Source organism: Brassica oleracea, chromosome C5, assembly GCF_000695525.1.
Source record: "Brassica oleracea var. oleracea cultivar TO1000 chromosome C5, BOL, whole genome shotgun sequence".
In the NCBI taxonomy this organism is placed as follows: domain Eukaryota; kingdom Viridiplantae; phylum Streptophyta; class Magnoliopsida; order Brassicales; family Brassicaceae; genus Brassica; species Brassica oleracea.
Genome location: NC_027752.1, coordinates 61,295 through 75,512, shown reverse-complemented (window position 1 = coordinate 75,512; position 14,218 = coordinate 61,295). Strand labels below are relative to the sequence as shown.

Below are 14,218 nucleotides of genomic sequence, written 5' to 3'. Positions count from 1 at the left end.
CTTCACCCACATATGACCTCTGTACACAAATCGTCGATCCTCTCCTCTGTTTTGCTCACCGCATCGGGAGACGAGAGAGCTGAGGCGGAGGAGGCGACTTGCCAAGGCCACGCGCCAAGACCGAGACGGAATCGCCGTATTGGAAAACCAGATCTGGCAAACCGAAACCCTAAAAACCGACTCCCTCCCCTTCTACCGTTCGATAAGCCTCGCCGCTACTCCAAGGATAGCCAGAGCCTTACGTCGTCGTCCACCCAAAGAGGAACTCCGACTTGACCCGACAAAACCAGAGTCGCACACATATCGGCTAGGAAAAGACTTCGAGGGAGAGAGCAAAAGGAAAAGAAGAGGTAAGGGGAAGAGGAGGACCTCCGGCGCCGGAAAGGCCGGGCCGGAGTTACTGATTCTTTTATCGCGACTGTTTTGTCCGGCGGTGGAAGTTTTTTCCGCTTTCTTGGTTTGAACAACCAATAGATTCAACAGTTTTGGTCTCTAGTATGCCTATTTTATTTATCTGTCTCAGTCATGCCTTTTGTATATTCCACTGATTAATAGCTGCTACAAACTTAACAAACAAACATCATATCCAAATTATAACTCTTCGCTCACACTTTCTTCAGATTCAAATATCAGATACTGTTAAAATATCTTTGGGTTCAACTACAAATTAACACATTCCATGGTTTTTATTTTTATCATGTCGTTCTTGATTTGTTCAAATGTGGTTCTTCAGAGATCAGAAACTTCACTCAAATACTGTACATTGATCATATATGATGGATCTTCGATCGCATGAATCAGTTCACCATACATTAAAAAGGGAACAATGAACACCACAAACGGTGAAAAGTGAAAAGTGTTCTTCTTCTTAACGGAGTGACGAGAGGTCATCAGATAGCGAGTGTGCCTCCTTCCATTATCTGGTTATCATCGGATGCATCAGACGCTTGTGGCTTAGTCTTACTCGTCGTCCTCGAGAAACCATACCCCAAAGAGCTTCCACTTGTTTCACATAGCTGCCATTACCGTTTATATGCAATTTAAAACCAATCAGACCAAAACGACGGATGAATTTGATCTAAGATTGGAAACGCACCTCTGTTAGCTCAGACAGGTGACGGGTTCTGAACTCGTTGATCGTATTTGCTATTTCTGATGTCGGTAATTTGGCCTGACAAAGGTTTTAACCCACAAAATGATCACACATTCTCTGTTTATAGGACTAATTATGTTTTACCTGAGCAAGAACAGCGGCTGCCAGCTGTAGACTTGGCTCCAGAGTCTCCGGTACAACCTACAAGTTGTTTTTTGTGATTGAGATATTTTAGTGTACGACCAAGAAAGCACATGTCTTATCTCGTGGAAAGTGGAGGGGTTTGTGAACATTACAGCAGTAGCACCAGCTTTTTCAAGATTAAGACCATGAACAACGTCGTGTGCACGTACAAAGGTCTTGACATTGGGGTAGTACTTGCTCAGAGCCCACACACATCTGTAATTTGCTCCTGGTGCGTCTAAAGCAACCACAGCAGCACATGCTCTCTCTGCTCCAATTTTGTGGAGAACCTGTTTGTTTGCACAAGTAAAGTTATGTTCAAATGCTGGTTTAGTTTGTAACTCTTTCATGATGCATCTTCTTTTTCTTTTCGTACCTCTCTACTCCCAGCGTCTCCAAAATAAACAGGAAGATCCATGGAGCGTCCGACCGTCACTCTATCACTGTAAATCAAATATGAGGTTTCAGGTAACCACAGACTGCGACAATTTTCTATTTGTTACTTCGAAAATACAATGATATAAATAAGCGAAGTATGCTACCTGCTGACATCGAGGGCGACGAATGGGATAAGTCTTTCTGAGAGAAGCTGAGCAATTATCTGCAAGTAACAAATACAAATGGGCTAAGAAGTTAGAAACTCCCAGATAGCCTGTGACGCAGACCATCTGCAAAGATGTTCTCGTCTAAAGAGCATAAACTAAGTTCTAAACCTGACCAACACGTCCAAATCCGCAAATAATTATGTGATCCTGCAAATCATCCGTCTGCAAAATCAAAACCAGAGAGAGATTAGATGAGATAGCCTTGTAATGATTTCCTGAGCCAAAGAATGTGTGATTTTAAAACACCAATTCAAGTGTTACAATTATTGACTGACGGAGTTAAAAATTCTATACACATATAATCAAGATTCCTACCTCACTTTCAACCGGCAATAAACTTCTAACATCATGCAACTCAAACCGGGATGCAATTAATTGGCCACCAGCAGCTAACCAAGGTGTGATAGCCATCGAGATTCCCACCACAAGAAACAGCAACGAAGACAACTGAGGAGCCATTATACCCTGGAAAACCCACAGGTGAGGCCTTTATTTTGTCAAGAAGCATTGCTTATATAACAAAAAGACATCATGCTAATAACAAACCTGATTGACAGCTTCTCCGAAAGCAACAAATGCAAACTCTCCGCCTGGGGCAAGAAGAAGACCGGCTCTAATTGCAGATATGATTGAAATTCCGAACAATTTGCCCATGATCACGACTAATATAGTCTTGCCCACTATCAAGAGTCCCAAAGTCCCAATTACGACAGGAAAGTTAGAGAGAAGAAGTTTCGGATCAATAGACATGCCAACCTGAAATTAGTTAACTCTTTTGTGATCAAATATGTTTACAGTTTGAAAGAAACATTAGAAGCTTACTCAAACAGAAACAATACTTCCTTTCACCATCAATAGTCTCCTGGTTCTTTTCAGAAAGGATCAATATATGGATAAAGTCATTTCAAAACTCATAAATTACCGTCATGAAGAAAAGTCCCAGTAGAAGACCACGATAAGGAGCAATATCTGATTCCACTTGCAAGGAAAATTCTGTCTCCGCAAGGAGTAGACCAGCCAAAAACGCTCCTAATGCCATGGAGAGTCCAGCCTGAATTATATAAACGAAAAAACTTAGCAGAAGAGAAAGAATGGCATAGAGGAGTAAATGCAAATGCCAAGTACCACAAAGATGAAGGTCATACCCTAGCTGTCAGTAAACTAGTGCCAAGGATAACAAGAAGTGTGTTCGCAGAGAATATTTCAGCATTTCGATTTTCTGCAATTTGCTTGTAGATTGGCCGAAGAAGCTGTGTGTCACAAGAGTGTCGATGCCTTAGATTATAACACAGCAAACTTCCATGGAAAGTTCATGAAGAAACAATGTTATGTTATTTTGATATCAGAGACTTACAAGACGGCCACCAGCAATTATAGCAGTAATAGCAACTGCAGCTTTGACTGCAGCAAGTCCTAGCGCTTCAGCAATTGCTTGAAACCCAATCTGAGAAGAATAATTGGAAACTAAGCATTTTACCACTGATACTTTTTAACAGACATACGTTTCTTCTTAAGAGGAGAAGCAATTAAACTATCAAAACTCTTACTTTGATTACTGCCAACACATGGCTTTATTGAACACAAAAGTAAACCGTACTGAAGGAAAAAGGAAGCCTAGAGATGAACTTACCCCTCCTTTGGATGAATTAGGTGAAATAAGCGGGATGAGAATCAGTAAAACAACTACAGCTAGATCCTGTTGAGAAATATAAAATGAGAAACTCCCAGCATAGACGTATTTACGAACTCTGTTCTGAACCGACCTGGAAAAGCAAGACGGAAAATGTAGCCCGTCCATGTCTAGATGTGCTCTCACCCCGTTCTTGTAGAACCTGAAAACCAAGTACATTGTTTTTGTTTCTTTCCATTAATATCTCTATCTGGAATTCTGAATACAACCAAAAACGTCACCTGAAGGACAACAGCAGTGGAGGACAGCGCCAGGCCATTTCCAATAACCATTGCCGCTGGACCAGCCTGGCCAGCAACATAATGAGCAATCAATCCAACTACTGCTGCTGTCACCAGAACCTGGAATACAACAATAGAAATGTAGATTAGAGAACTTGGATCATATGTGAAATGAGATAAGGGGATCTTCAAATAATTAAATCACCTGAGCGGAGCCTAATCCAAAAACATACTTCTTCATGGAACTCAGTCTTTCAACCGATAGCTGTCAAACCAAAAGAAAAAAAAATTTGGCTCTTCTACGGAACACAGTTCAAAAGCAGGACAGCATTCATATATATCAGAGAGTACCTCAAGACCAATGTTGAAAAGCAAGAAAACGACTCCAAATTCTGCAATCGCCTTGGTTGCATGCACATTACGGATTATCGAAATACCATAAGGACCAATCAGAATTCCAGCTGCCAAATACCCAAGAACAGGGCTGCCTGTGCATTGAAGCCATCAAGACAGAACATTAATCTCTATGCAACAGATTGCGAGACTAAATGTTTTTGACTGATGAGAAAATGGAAATTGTAGGAGTTTGAGGGAAAGGGATGTGTTGGAGAAATAACAAAAGAGAATCCTACTACTAACCTCCAGGAATTTTCTGAAATAGAGGCACAAATATGACGCTTGCCAGCAGTAAGAACAAAAAATCAAGAAGCGAAGCTTCTTCCTCATTGACCTAATCATTGCAGAAGTTTCAGCCTGCAATCCATACCATTTGTGCGGGTCGACGAAAAAGAACAAGGAATGATTATTCATACCTCCTGGTGAGGGATCATCTCAAGCACTTTCTTAATTCTCTTGGGAAGTTTCTGCACTTGCCGGATCAATGTCTCCTTGGTGGAAGAGACATCTTCTGTACTAGTGCTGACAACATCTGACTGTTGAAGCAGCTGATTGTTCCCGCCTACTCCATTGGAGTATAATGTCAATCTGGAACGAACAAGAAGGTCATAATGAACTAAAAGACATCATTTAAGTACGAAAATGATGAAAAGAAAGAGTAGATTTTGAAACTGACCCTGCCCCGAGAAGTGCAAACCCAAGAACTAGCTTGGGCCATTGCTGTTTAGCAGAATTAACCAGACTCGCAAACACTGTCGTGGTCCCATCCGAACTGGAAGAGAAGAAAGATGCAGAAAAGAAACGAGAGGATTTATTAAACGATGCCTTGGGTGCAATAAGAGAAGAACCCTCTTTTGGTAGATCTTTCTGCGTTTCTTGTTTTTTGGTCTGAACAGCAATCTTTGACTTTTCAGAATCAGATTCCACCACTTTAGAAGAAGAGTCTACACTTGGCTTCCCATTATCGTTATCGCTAGGTTGAGTCGGTTTTTGAGCCTCCTGACCAACTTTATCAGGCACATGATCAGCTGTGTTCAGCACCGCTGGGATATCTTCATGTATCAGTGATTCTCTTTCAACCTGATGGCTAGCATCTTCAGTATTACTTGAGAATACCACCTCCTCCTGGAGAGTCGTTTCATCATCCGAGAGTTGGCCCTGGGTTTCTTCTGGGGTCTGCGGAATGGAGAGAGACTTCTCAGCTCTCTGCAAAGCAATCTCTGCATCATTAACACGTTGAGTAGCCTCAAGCTCAAAAGCGACAGCTTGTTCAGCCAATATCATGATATTAGCGACGTCCTCTTCTGCTTTCAAGGCATTGATCTGTATAGTCTCAGCAAGGTCATTCAACTTGTCCACTTGCTTCTGCAGCTCATCTTTCTTGTTCTGCAAAGAAGTCAGTTGGGCCTCACAATCTGCTAAATTCACTTGGCATTCTCGTATGTCATCCTTGGCAGCTAAAAGTGCTTCTTTTTTTTCCTCAGCACTGTCACTTTTCTCAGTCTCTTGAGAGGATTCTGGAACACCATTACTTCCAGCTGCCTCTTCAAGTGATTCCAGAACAACCCGAAGCCTTGCTTCAGCGAGAGATAAGGCCATAGTAGCCGTTTGAACAGCTTCTTTGGCAACAGATTCCTCGTCAACCGTATCTCGCATGACATCGAGAGTTTTGTTAACCTCGTGCCAAGCACTAGTGGCTTCGTCCTTGAGAGCGATGGCAGTTTCAGAAATACGCTGAGCCTTTTCCTCGAACATGGTACTGTTGAGCCTAGCAACTTCCAAATCTTCGATAGCCTTGTGAAGTAAATCCCTGAGTTCCTCCAAGCTATCAGATTCGCTTTCATCATTTTCTTCACCTTGATCATTAGTTTCCGCATTACCAAGGGAATCATCATTAGCTTGACAAGTAATCCTAAATCGAAAGGGGATACGCATAGGTTGGCGGCGGACAGAGGCAACTAATGATGTTGTAGAATGAAAGTAAAATCTTCCAGTCATAGTCAGTGATCGATTACCAAGCTGAAACCTGTTGCTGCTGACTCCTTTGGGACATAGACGGAGCCGATTGGAGAAGCAAAAACTAGCACCATCAAACAAACTGGGCCGCTGAATACTACACGCAGATTCCATGTAGAGTTCAATTAAACTAGTCTTGTGATAGTGAGTGATATACAACACTCCTGTGAAGCAAATTGAAAAGAACAAAAACAAAAAAAAATCACATTCAGACTTGAATGACATAATCAGAAGAATCCGGGGAATGAGGAGATATGAAATCTGCGGATGAGACTTTAAGCGCACATCAGAAACTCTAATCGCCAACACACAAGAGAGAGAGAGGAGAAGGAGACTCACAAACCATGCGAAATGGTTGAGATAGAGAGAGAGTTTAGCGAGCTCAAGAGTACTCCAAGTGAGAGTCACTTCTTCTTCTGATATTTAAAATCCTCAGAGCCGCCGTCGTGAACAGTGTTTTTTCCCCGTCTCTTCAAATTCTCCGGTCAAAGAACTCTCTCTCCTCCTCGCCAACCAGAAATGGTAAGGTTTTCTGAAATTTACGAAAACATCCCTCCTCGTTTCATACATAAATAATTTAATAAATATTTTTGTATGATCCATATCGTCCGATAACCAGCCAGCTGGTTTTGATTTGGATAACATTTTTAGCTTAACCCAACAGATATATCCCATATACACTGTCACTTTCTTTCACTTCTAGAGTTGTTTCATACTACGTACGTACATCAAAATTATCTCCACTGCAATAAAATGACGAAGATTGAATACACATATGTATATTATCACGTGTCAGCAAATCATTCAAAAACATTAATCATCGAGACTACGAAACGACACTTCCAAGTGTAGACTACGAATCTCCAGTAGACACCACCATCAGCAAATAATCACACAGTGGAAAATCGAATTTTGTTTTCTTCGTTCGTAATAATAATTAGATAATGTAAATCAGAAAACAAAATTAATAACAACGTCGTCTTCATATGGAAACAACTCGTTACAAATGATATCAAATCTTTCGCTGCAACATTCATTCAAATCACTCACAGCTGATCACCGCCCGGATGGTATTGTTCAAGACTGTGAAGCGCCGTTCTCTTCCTTGGCTTCGACGGCGACCTCTTCGGTTGGCTCCGGAGGAAGAGAGTTGCCTGAGGCGGTGCGACGGTGGTTGGCTGCTTGGAGGACGTGAGCATAGTTGCCTTTCTCCAGGAAGAGCTGGTTAAAGTGATGCCGGCAATAGAGGACGCCGTCTAGGGAGGCGTATGAGGAGTGAGTCAGAGTGCAGCCGCCGTGAGCGCACCTGAAACATGTCTTGTGGAAGCATTCTCCTTCCATTTGCACCTTTTTTTTTAATATAAAGTCACGTGTGAATTTACCCAACATTAATTCCAGCCGAAGCTGATTAAACTGTATATTATCAAGCCATAGTGCCAAACACACAAGCAAACCTTTTCAAGAGGATAAACAGTTTTCTCACAAGCAGCACACTTGTCTTGTGTTCCACAGAAGATGGATGATATCTTGCTTGGAGTCTTTGTCTGTATTAATGTTTGATACATATAACCCCAATTAAAAGAGATGAAAATGAATGAACTTTTACGCTAAGTATATAGAGAAACGAGATCTGGAGAAAGATAATTAATTAACGTACATGCTCCGGCTTCTCAGTTTTTCCTGAGAAAAGAAAACGAGCAAGTGTTCAATCGTGATGAGTCTTTTTTCTTTTGAAACACTAATCGTGATCAGTCTATAAAAGCAGAAAGATGAGAGAAAAAATATATATATAATAAATATGAATTTATTAACCTGGTTGGAAATTTTTGCTGAAATTGCCAGATTCCTTGAAGAGTTGGTCAAAATGAGTCTTGCAGTACAAGACTCCGTCCATGGATGAGTAGTTGCTCATCTGCCATATGCATCATCAACAGTTTATCATACAATGAGTATTGTTTCTACAATATGTGATTTACTAATAGACAATGGCAGTGTGGCAATTGCATAGTCATATATATAGAAGATCTAACACACAAAAATCTAGCAAAAAAATAGGAATTGAATCTTGTAAGTGAATCATATATATATATATATATATATATATACCACAAGGGTGCCTTTGCAATGGGTGCATTTGAAGCAAGACTTGTGGTAAGGCATTCCTTCAATTGACAACATGTCCATCACATAGACTGTCTTATCGCAAACATCGCATTTGTCAGTTGTTCCTGTGAAAGACATTTTTATTTTGTTTTCTCTTTTTCTTTCTTTTTTCCGGGTTTTTTTTGTTTGTTTGTTGTTTCCTCCTCTCCAAGATCCTAAATGAATCAAACCAAGAGATCGTCTGAGGAAGCAATTAAAGAAGGAATCCCCAAGAAAAAGAAATCAAGGATTTTATTCGTTACCTCAGACAAAGGAGGAACCAGCGAAATTTCTGTCTTCTCTTATACGCAACGTTATTGCAATTGTGAGGTTGTAACGTAACAAACTTTCTGTCTTTGTTTCTGCAAAATGATATGAGATAAAATTGGGTGGCAAAAGTGATTGGAGTTGAGAAATTGAAGGGATTGTGGTTTCTGACAATTTCAACCCATCGAGGATGTTACTTTAAGCCAGCCAACTGTCTCTGAGTTGGTGCAACCCATGTCAGATATTTTAAATAAACCTACAAAAGGAATATAACAACCTAACATTATACAAACCTATAATGTTTTTTTGTCAATAACATATGCTTTAGTACGCTTTTGTATGCGTAAGATATCCATTTGTAAATGGAAGTACTTGTATATGTATAATTTAAAGGGGATATGTACAGAAGAAAGTGAAGCAGCACTAAGTCGATTTCTTCAATAGCAATATAGTGTAGTACAAGTCTCATTTGCATAAACATGATTGCCACACACAATTATTGATTCGAGTAAGAAAATCTGATTATTAAAGTAAAAAAGGGAAGGTAGTCTTATAACACAACTTGTTGACACAAGACGAGATCTGAGATTGTCTTTCCGTGTCCATCAATTATTTCTGGAAAAGTTGATACCCCAGTCTAAATACATTGTCCGTACCACAACGTTCAAAGAATGTTGAATGCCTTTAACGTCACATGATCTCGACTAACACATTTTCATCCATCTGGAAACAAAGAGGTTGATAACAATACTGACATCAAATGCATATATATATATATATATATATATATATATATGAGTTTCCGATATTATCTCCAGCTTCTGGATAATGATGTTCAAAGGTCACTGACTCTGATATGTGTTGGTGTGCTCAAGTCTAGTGTTCCACATTATAGAATCAAGGTTGCCCTGGTTAACCAAACATATAACTCGAGAAGTCGAGAAATTGATTATGACGAGAGGCGGCTGCATTAGTTAGAAGTCCATGCACGAGGGAGATGACATATATATATACCAAAAGCTTTTCAAGAACGATCTCCATATTGTGTCCCGTACTACATTTTATCAGAAGCAGTTAAAGTCAAACCAAAAGACCATCCATGATCTCATATCATGATATATATATATATATAAAAGTTATCTTTTAAGCTTTGACAAAGAACTAGTTTCAAATCAAAACATTAAGATTGCCAAGGTAAAGATCATCAGCAAGAATAACCAAAAATAAAGACTTAAACACACTCAAAGATAATTAATTTCTCTATGTTTATCTCAGTTGATATAACTTAAAAAGTAATATTTAATAAATGGTCCCTAAACTTTAAAATATTTATACGCAAGTCCCTTGCTTCCTTAAATTTTGTCACTCTGTTGAGTTAAAAAAAAAAAAAAAAAAAAAAAAAAAAAAAAAAAAAAAGGGTTATTGTCTTGATAAAGTTTGGAGCTCAGAGACTTGCCTGGAAATACTTTTCAGCTAGTTTCGAAGAGGAAGCAACTCTCTTGTAATGTTTCTTAGGATCCATTACATTCCTCAACTGCACGCAAAAAAAGAAGAAGATCAAAATTAGAATTCAAGAAGAAGGATTATCGAGTGAATGGGGAGAGATAGTGTCAGAGAAGGTTGTATCGGCTTACAAGTCTCTTCCGAAGAAGGGGAAACCTCAAGGGCGTGAAGTCACCGTCCTATCCGCTTTCCTCGTCTCTTCTCCTTCCCAAGGTCTCTCTCTCTCTCTCTCTCTCTTTGAGCTTGAAGTAGTTTCGATTTTAAATTAGGGGTTTTCTGGTGTGCAGAAGCAGAAGTGATAGCATTAGGGACGGGAACCAAGTGCGTTAGTCGGTCGCTGTTGAGTCCCCGTGGTGACATTGTCAACGATTCTCATGCCGAAGTCGTCGCCCGAAGATCTCTCATGAGGTTGTTTTATAGTTTGCATTTATTGTAAAATGGTGGTGGTTTGACTCCTCCAATCGACAGGTTCTTCTATTCAGAGATTCAGCGGATGCAGCAGGGTAAAAGAACATGTTGCAACGAATCCAAGCGTCAGAGACATGATACCCATATACTAGAGTTCGACCCAAGCTCTCCTGGAGACGTTAAATATAAGCTCAAATCTGGATGCCACTTGCATCTCTACATTTCTCAGTTGCCATGTAGTCCTAACTTCAATTTGCCTTTTCAGCACTTTTCAAGAATATTTTCAATTGACACATGTTTGTCATATGTAGGCGGTTATGCTTCTACTTCTTCACCCCTGTATGCACTCAAAAAGATCCCATCTACACAAGTAGACGATGAGTCATTGTCACATAATGGCTCCCACAGCTGCTCCTCCTTGGGGAGTTCCGATGCTCTAGATATAGGTATTGACAGACACTCTTCTGCCTGCTACTTGCAAGAATGTTTGTATCCTAATGTTCTCCATTTCAGGTAATGCAACAGACACGGTTCAGAGAAAGCCTGGTCGCGGTGAAACCACTCTCTCTGTTAGCTGTTCCGATAAGATCTCTTTTTGGAATGTCCTTGGTGTTCAAGGTTTCTTCTCTATTCTGTTAATCTCTTGTATCTTTAGAGGATTTGCTTATGGGATTTTGAACTCTCTTCCTGTGTCCTTACATCAGGGGCTTTGCTTTACCAGTTCCTTCAGCCTATGTATCTTTCTACCATCACCGTTGGACAGTCTCTGCACTCTCCTGACAACTTTTCTTTCCCTGATCAATTGCGAAGATCTTTGTATGAGAGGATCCTTCCCTTATCCGATGAGCTACTGCCTTCCTTCCGTTTGAACAAGGTTCATTTACTGCTTTATTACCGTCATATCATGTAAACTGCACACATTGTTCTAAATCCTTTACAGCCACTGTTTTTTGTAGCTCCAGTACCACCATCAGAATTTCAGCATTCAGAAACTGCTCAAGCTACCTTAACATGCGGGTTCGTTCTCAATGTCCGTAGACTCTTCGTCGCATGTCTTTCCTTTGTTTCTTTACAAGGTGACGATTCATTTGTTGTCTCTTAGTTATTCCTTGTGTTGGAACCGTTCTGGCTTACACGAAGCTATTCTTGGAACAACCGGTAGAAAGCAAGGCACCTCAGCTAAAGGAGCTCTGTATCCCTCTACTCAATCATCTATATGCAAGTAAGGGGGAGAACCTTTGTTATTTCTAGTCATGATTAGCATGTGTGATGATGGTACCATATTCATAAATTTTTCATAGACAGCGGTTTCTGGAGATGTTCTTGAAAGAAAGTTATGGACACGAAAGTGAATCTTCTAAGTCAAAAGGATCTTACAGAGAACTGAAGGTGCGTACTCTTCTCTGCTTCCTCATTCTGGGTGAAGTACATGCTTCCACTGCCACTACTAACATATATGAATCTCATAGCGAATATTCAATATGCATGCCGCAAGTTTGTGATATTGTTCTTCGATTTATTCTGACATAATTTACTCTTCCCTTTTTTTCTAAAAAAAATTGTGCAGGACAGAGCAACTGAATATTCTTTGATGTCAAAGAAATTCAAAGGAAAGTATCCATTCAACAACTGGCTTACAAAACCCTTAAATTACGAGGATTTTCTGATAAATTAGTCCTGGGGTAATGTATATATGTATGTCTTCCTTTTTGCTCTCTGTCTCTCCTATCAACCTATGTGAATTTTGATAGCTTTGTTTAGAGAAGCAAAATAGTTAACTATTATCATGAATATTACATTCCAAAAAAAAAAAGTGGTGAATCACATAAAATAAGAAGAACGAAGAAGTAAAACGGGAAAACGAAAGCAGAAAATACGAATTTTGACTGAAACGAATTAAGTAAGATGCGGTAAGTAGCATTCAGAGATTGACTCGGCCTTTGATGATGTCGAGGCTCATCTCGGTAGGGTCTGTTGCTTGCAATTCAACCTGAATCCCATCTAGCTCCCTCTTGAATCTGTCCTTTGAGCTTGCGTACAACATCTTACTCCTCACTCTTGATGTATCAGGTGACCTGAAAGCAGCATGCCCATGTAAGAAAAAAGTCCATTTATCAATCATGGGAGAGAAGACAAGGGGAGAGAAGGTTGTACCATGCGATGAAAAATATCTTGCTCTTCTGGCAGTTCTCAGGAGTGGTGAAATCGAAGTCATAGACAGCATACCTGCACTCGTTCTCAGGCATACATTTGGTGAAACTGTCGTAAGTTTCTTCTGGATTCCCAACCATATCTATCGTAACTTGCTGAGCCTTCTCATCAATTTTGAACACAATAAACCTATAATTTCTCTTTGCTTTCAACTCCAAAAACTTGAGCTTGCACTCATCATTTACATGCATCCCAGACGCTGAATTAGCCTGCACAGAGACAGACGGGCATAGTCGACACATTACATGATTGGCAATACCAGATTGATATATTAAAAAAAATGAATTTGTAGGAACTTACCATGTTCTCTTCTAGAAAATCAGCTAAGTTGAGATGGTATTAGGGGGGTTTTAGAGGGTGAGGGGAAGAAGAAAGAAGTAGGTCGGGTTGGGGGGGCATTAGGCTGGTGTCACGTCTTTTAAAACCAAAGAAGACTTTGATGCTGTCACGTTATATTAGATAATATTAGAGGGAGGACTATATTTTATGCAACCATACACATGTAGAGCACATGTGGTGAAGTTTGATCTGGTCATCATTGAGAAGTTGATGATGTCCATGTTTTTGTTAATTTGGACCCTTTTCTTTCCTCAAAATTGGTCGTATTAATTTTCTTTTGGGTGCCGATCTTGTTAAAGTTTAACAGAAAAAAAAAGAATTTGCCTACAAAAAAAAGATTAAGCGGATCATTTTTAGTAGATCCATACAAATGATTGAATCGATCAAAGAAATAAAGCATAGGATTGTTGGTGTGTCCTCCAAAACGTTTGTTTCATATGCATTTTTTTGGGAAAGAAAAGCCTTTTAAGTTGAGACCAGCAAAAGCCCATGTGCATATAAAGAGGCCTATAACTGAAACATTGATTACGGCGGACCTTATTGTTATTTACCCTAATTATCTCTCAAAAATTTCTAATATACCCCCACTTCTAATAAATTATATTATTTTTATTTTTTTACAAAAACACCTTAATTGAATTTAAACATTTATCTGATCCCTAGCTAACCCCAATGGGTAATATAGATTACTTTCCGAATACTGAGGGGGCAGTGAGAAATAGAGGAGAAAGTAAGGTAATATAGATTACTTTTGGAATACCGAGGGGCAGTGAGAAATAGAGAAGGTAGGGTAGTATAGATTAATTTCCTAATCTGGCTGGGAGACAACGGGAAACATCAAACATCTCTCTCTTTTTTGGGTGTACATGGAAAATGAATGAGTCAAATGAATTGATTTCTGTGTGGACGCTGGATTCTTGGTTGCCTATTCCTAACCATAATATTCATCGACTTGTGGGTACATTGTTTGACTGGAAAAATAAGAAGAAGAAGAAGAAGAAGAAGAAGAAGAAGCAAATTGTTCTTACACATAGAGATGTACGTTCGTGTTCAGAAAAAAAACATACTTGCGATCTGCTTGTCTGGGGGTATCAGAAACTTGTCGTTGTTTTGGGTTCGGTTTGATTGAGAAACGTTCTCGGGA

General features: G+C 39.7%; 5 protein-coding genes across 9 annotated transcripts in view; 2 read left to right on the top strand and 3 right to left on the bottom strand.

Moving 5' to 3' along the window:
- LOC106294394 (K(+) efflux antiporter 1, chloroplastic-like) overlaps window positions 1-6,761 on the bottom strand; it is a 13,804-nt gene extending 7,043 nt beyond the window's left edge. The window contains exons 1-21 of one of the 3 annotated variants that reach the window (XM_013729948.1): window positions 6,544-6,753; window positions 4,865-6,368; window positions 4,605-4,776; window positions 4,432-4,522; window positions 4,144-4,280; window positions 3,998-4,057; window positions 3,793-3,912; window positions 3,645-3,713; window positions 3,512-3,577; window positions 3,236-3,325; window positions 3,027-3,131; window positions 2,804-2,932; window positions 2,428-2,637; window positions 2,197-2,346; window positions 1,990-2,043; window positions 1,819-1,877; window positions 1,653-1,719; window positions 1,390-1,566; window positions 1,238-1,294; window positions 1,097-1,171; window positions 745-1,016 (exon numbers count right to left, since the gene is read on the bottom strand). In XM_013729948.1, coding sequence (XP_013585402.1) covers window positions 891-1,016; window positions 1,097-1,171; window positions 1,238-1,294; window positions 1,390-1,566; window positions 1,653-1,719; window positions 1,819-1,877; window positions 1,990-2,043; window positions 2,197-2,346; window positions 2,428-2,637; window positions 2,804-2,932; window positions 3,027-3,131; window positions 3,236-3,325; window positions 3,512-3,577; window positions 3,645-3,713; window positions 3,793-3,912; window positions 3,998-4,057; window positions 4,144-4,280; window positions 4,432-4,522; window positions 4,605-4,776; window positions 4,865-6,318 — 3,468 coding nt within the window. In that variant the 5' untranslated portion in view covers window positions 6,319-6,368; window positions 6,544-6,753 and the 3' untranslated portion in view covers window positions 745-890. Of the gene's footprint in view, window positions 1-744; window positions 1,017-1,096; window positions 1,172-1,237; window positions 1,295-1,389; window positions 1,567-1,652; window positions 1,720-1,818; window positions 1,878-1,989; window positions 2,044-2,196; window positions 2,347-2,427; window positions 2,638-2,803; window positions 2,933-3,026; window positions 3,132-3,235; window positions 3,326-3,511; window positions 3,578-3,644; window positions 3,714-3,792; window positions 3,913-3,997; window positions 4,058-4,143; window positions 4,281-4,431; window positions 4,523-4,604; window positions 4,777-4,864; window positions 6,369-6,543 lie in introns of those variants that run through there. The other 2 variants (XM_013729947.1, XM_013729946.1) reach the window with 2 other exon arrangements.
- Window positions 6,762-7,104: 343 nt separating this feature from the next.
- LOC106293406 (LIM domain-containing protein PLIM2b) lies at window positions 7,105-8,771 on the bottom strand. Of its 2 annotated transcripts, XM_013729087.1 has the most exons (6): window positions 8,610-8,771; window positions 8,311-8,522; window positions 8,017-8,116; window positions 7,862-7,884; window positions 7,659-7,748; window positions 7,105-7,551 (listed from the first exon to the last, which is right to left on the bottom strand). In XM_013729087.1, exons 2-6 carry the CDS (start codon window positions 8,443-8,445, stop codon window positions 7,282-7,284), a joined length of 618 nt encoding a protein of 205 aa, XP_013584541.1. In that variant the 5' UTR covers window positions 8,446-8,522; window positions 8,610-8,771; the 3' UTR covers window positions 7,105-7,281. The 2 variants fall into 2 exon arrangements, with proteins under 2 accessions (XP_013584541.1, XP_013584540.1); XM_013729086.1 differs by having other exon boundaries at window positions 8,311-8,771.
- A 670-nt stretch (window positions 8,772-9,441) lies between these two features.
- On the top strand, window positions 9,442-12,779 carry LOC106344189 (tRNA-specific adenosine deaminase 1). Its single transcript, XM_013783607.1, has 12 exons — window positions 9,442-9,454; window positions 10,129-10,329; window positions 10,404-10,524; window positions 10,585-10,760; window positions 10,836-10,970; window positions 11,038-11,142; window positions 11,229-11,398; window positions 11,465-11,541; window positions 11,627-11,746; window positions 11,826-11,913; window positions 12,092-12,219; window positions 12,595-12,779. Exons 1-11 carry the CDS (start codon window positions 9,442-9,444, stop codon window positions 12,197-12,199), a joined length of 1,314 nt encoding a protein of 437 aa, XP_013639061.1. The 3' UTR covers window positions 12,200-12,219; window positions 12,595-12,779.
- LOC106294743 (actin-depolymerizing factor 10-like) lies at window positions 12,200-13,117 on the bottom strand. Its single transcript, XM_013730383.1, has 3 exons — window positions 13,036-13,117; window positions 12,679-12,944; window positions 12,200-12,599 (listed from the first exon to the last, which is right to left on the bottom strand). Exons 1-3 carry the CDS (start codon window positions 13,036-13,038, stop codon window positions 12,446-12,448), a joined length of 423 nt encoding a protein of 140 aa, XP_013585837.1. The 5' UTR covers window positions 13,039-13,117; the 3' UTR covers window positions 12,200-12,445.
- LOC106294740 (probable serine/threonine-protein kinase At5g41260) overlaps window positions 12,662-14,218 on the top strand; it is a 4,367-nt gene continuing 2,810 nt past the window's right edge. The window contains exon 1 of one of the 2 annotated variants that reach the window (XM_013730379.1): window positions 12,662-12,788. The gene's annotated coding sequence lies outside the window, so the exon portion shown is untranslated. Of the gene's footprint in view, window positions 12,789-13,938; window positions 14,113-14,218 lie in introns of those variants that run through there. The other variant, XM_013730378.1, reaches the window with a different exon arrangement.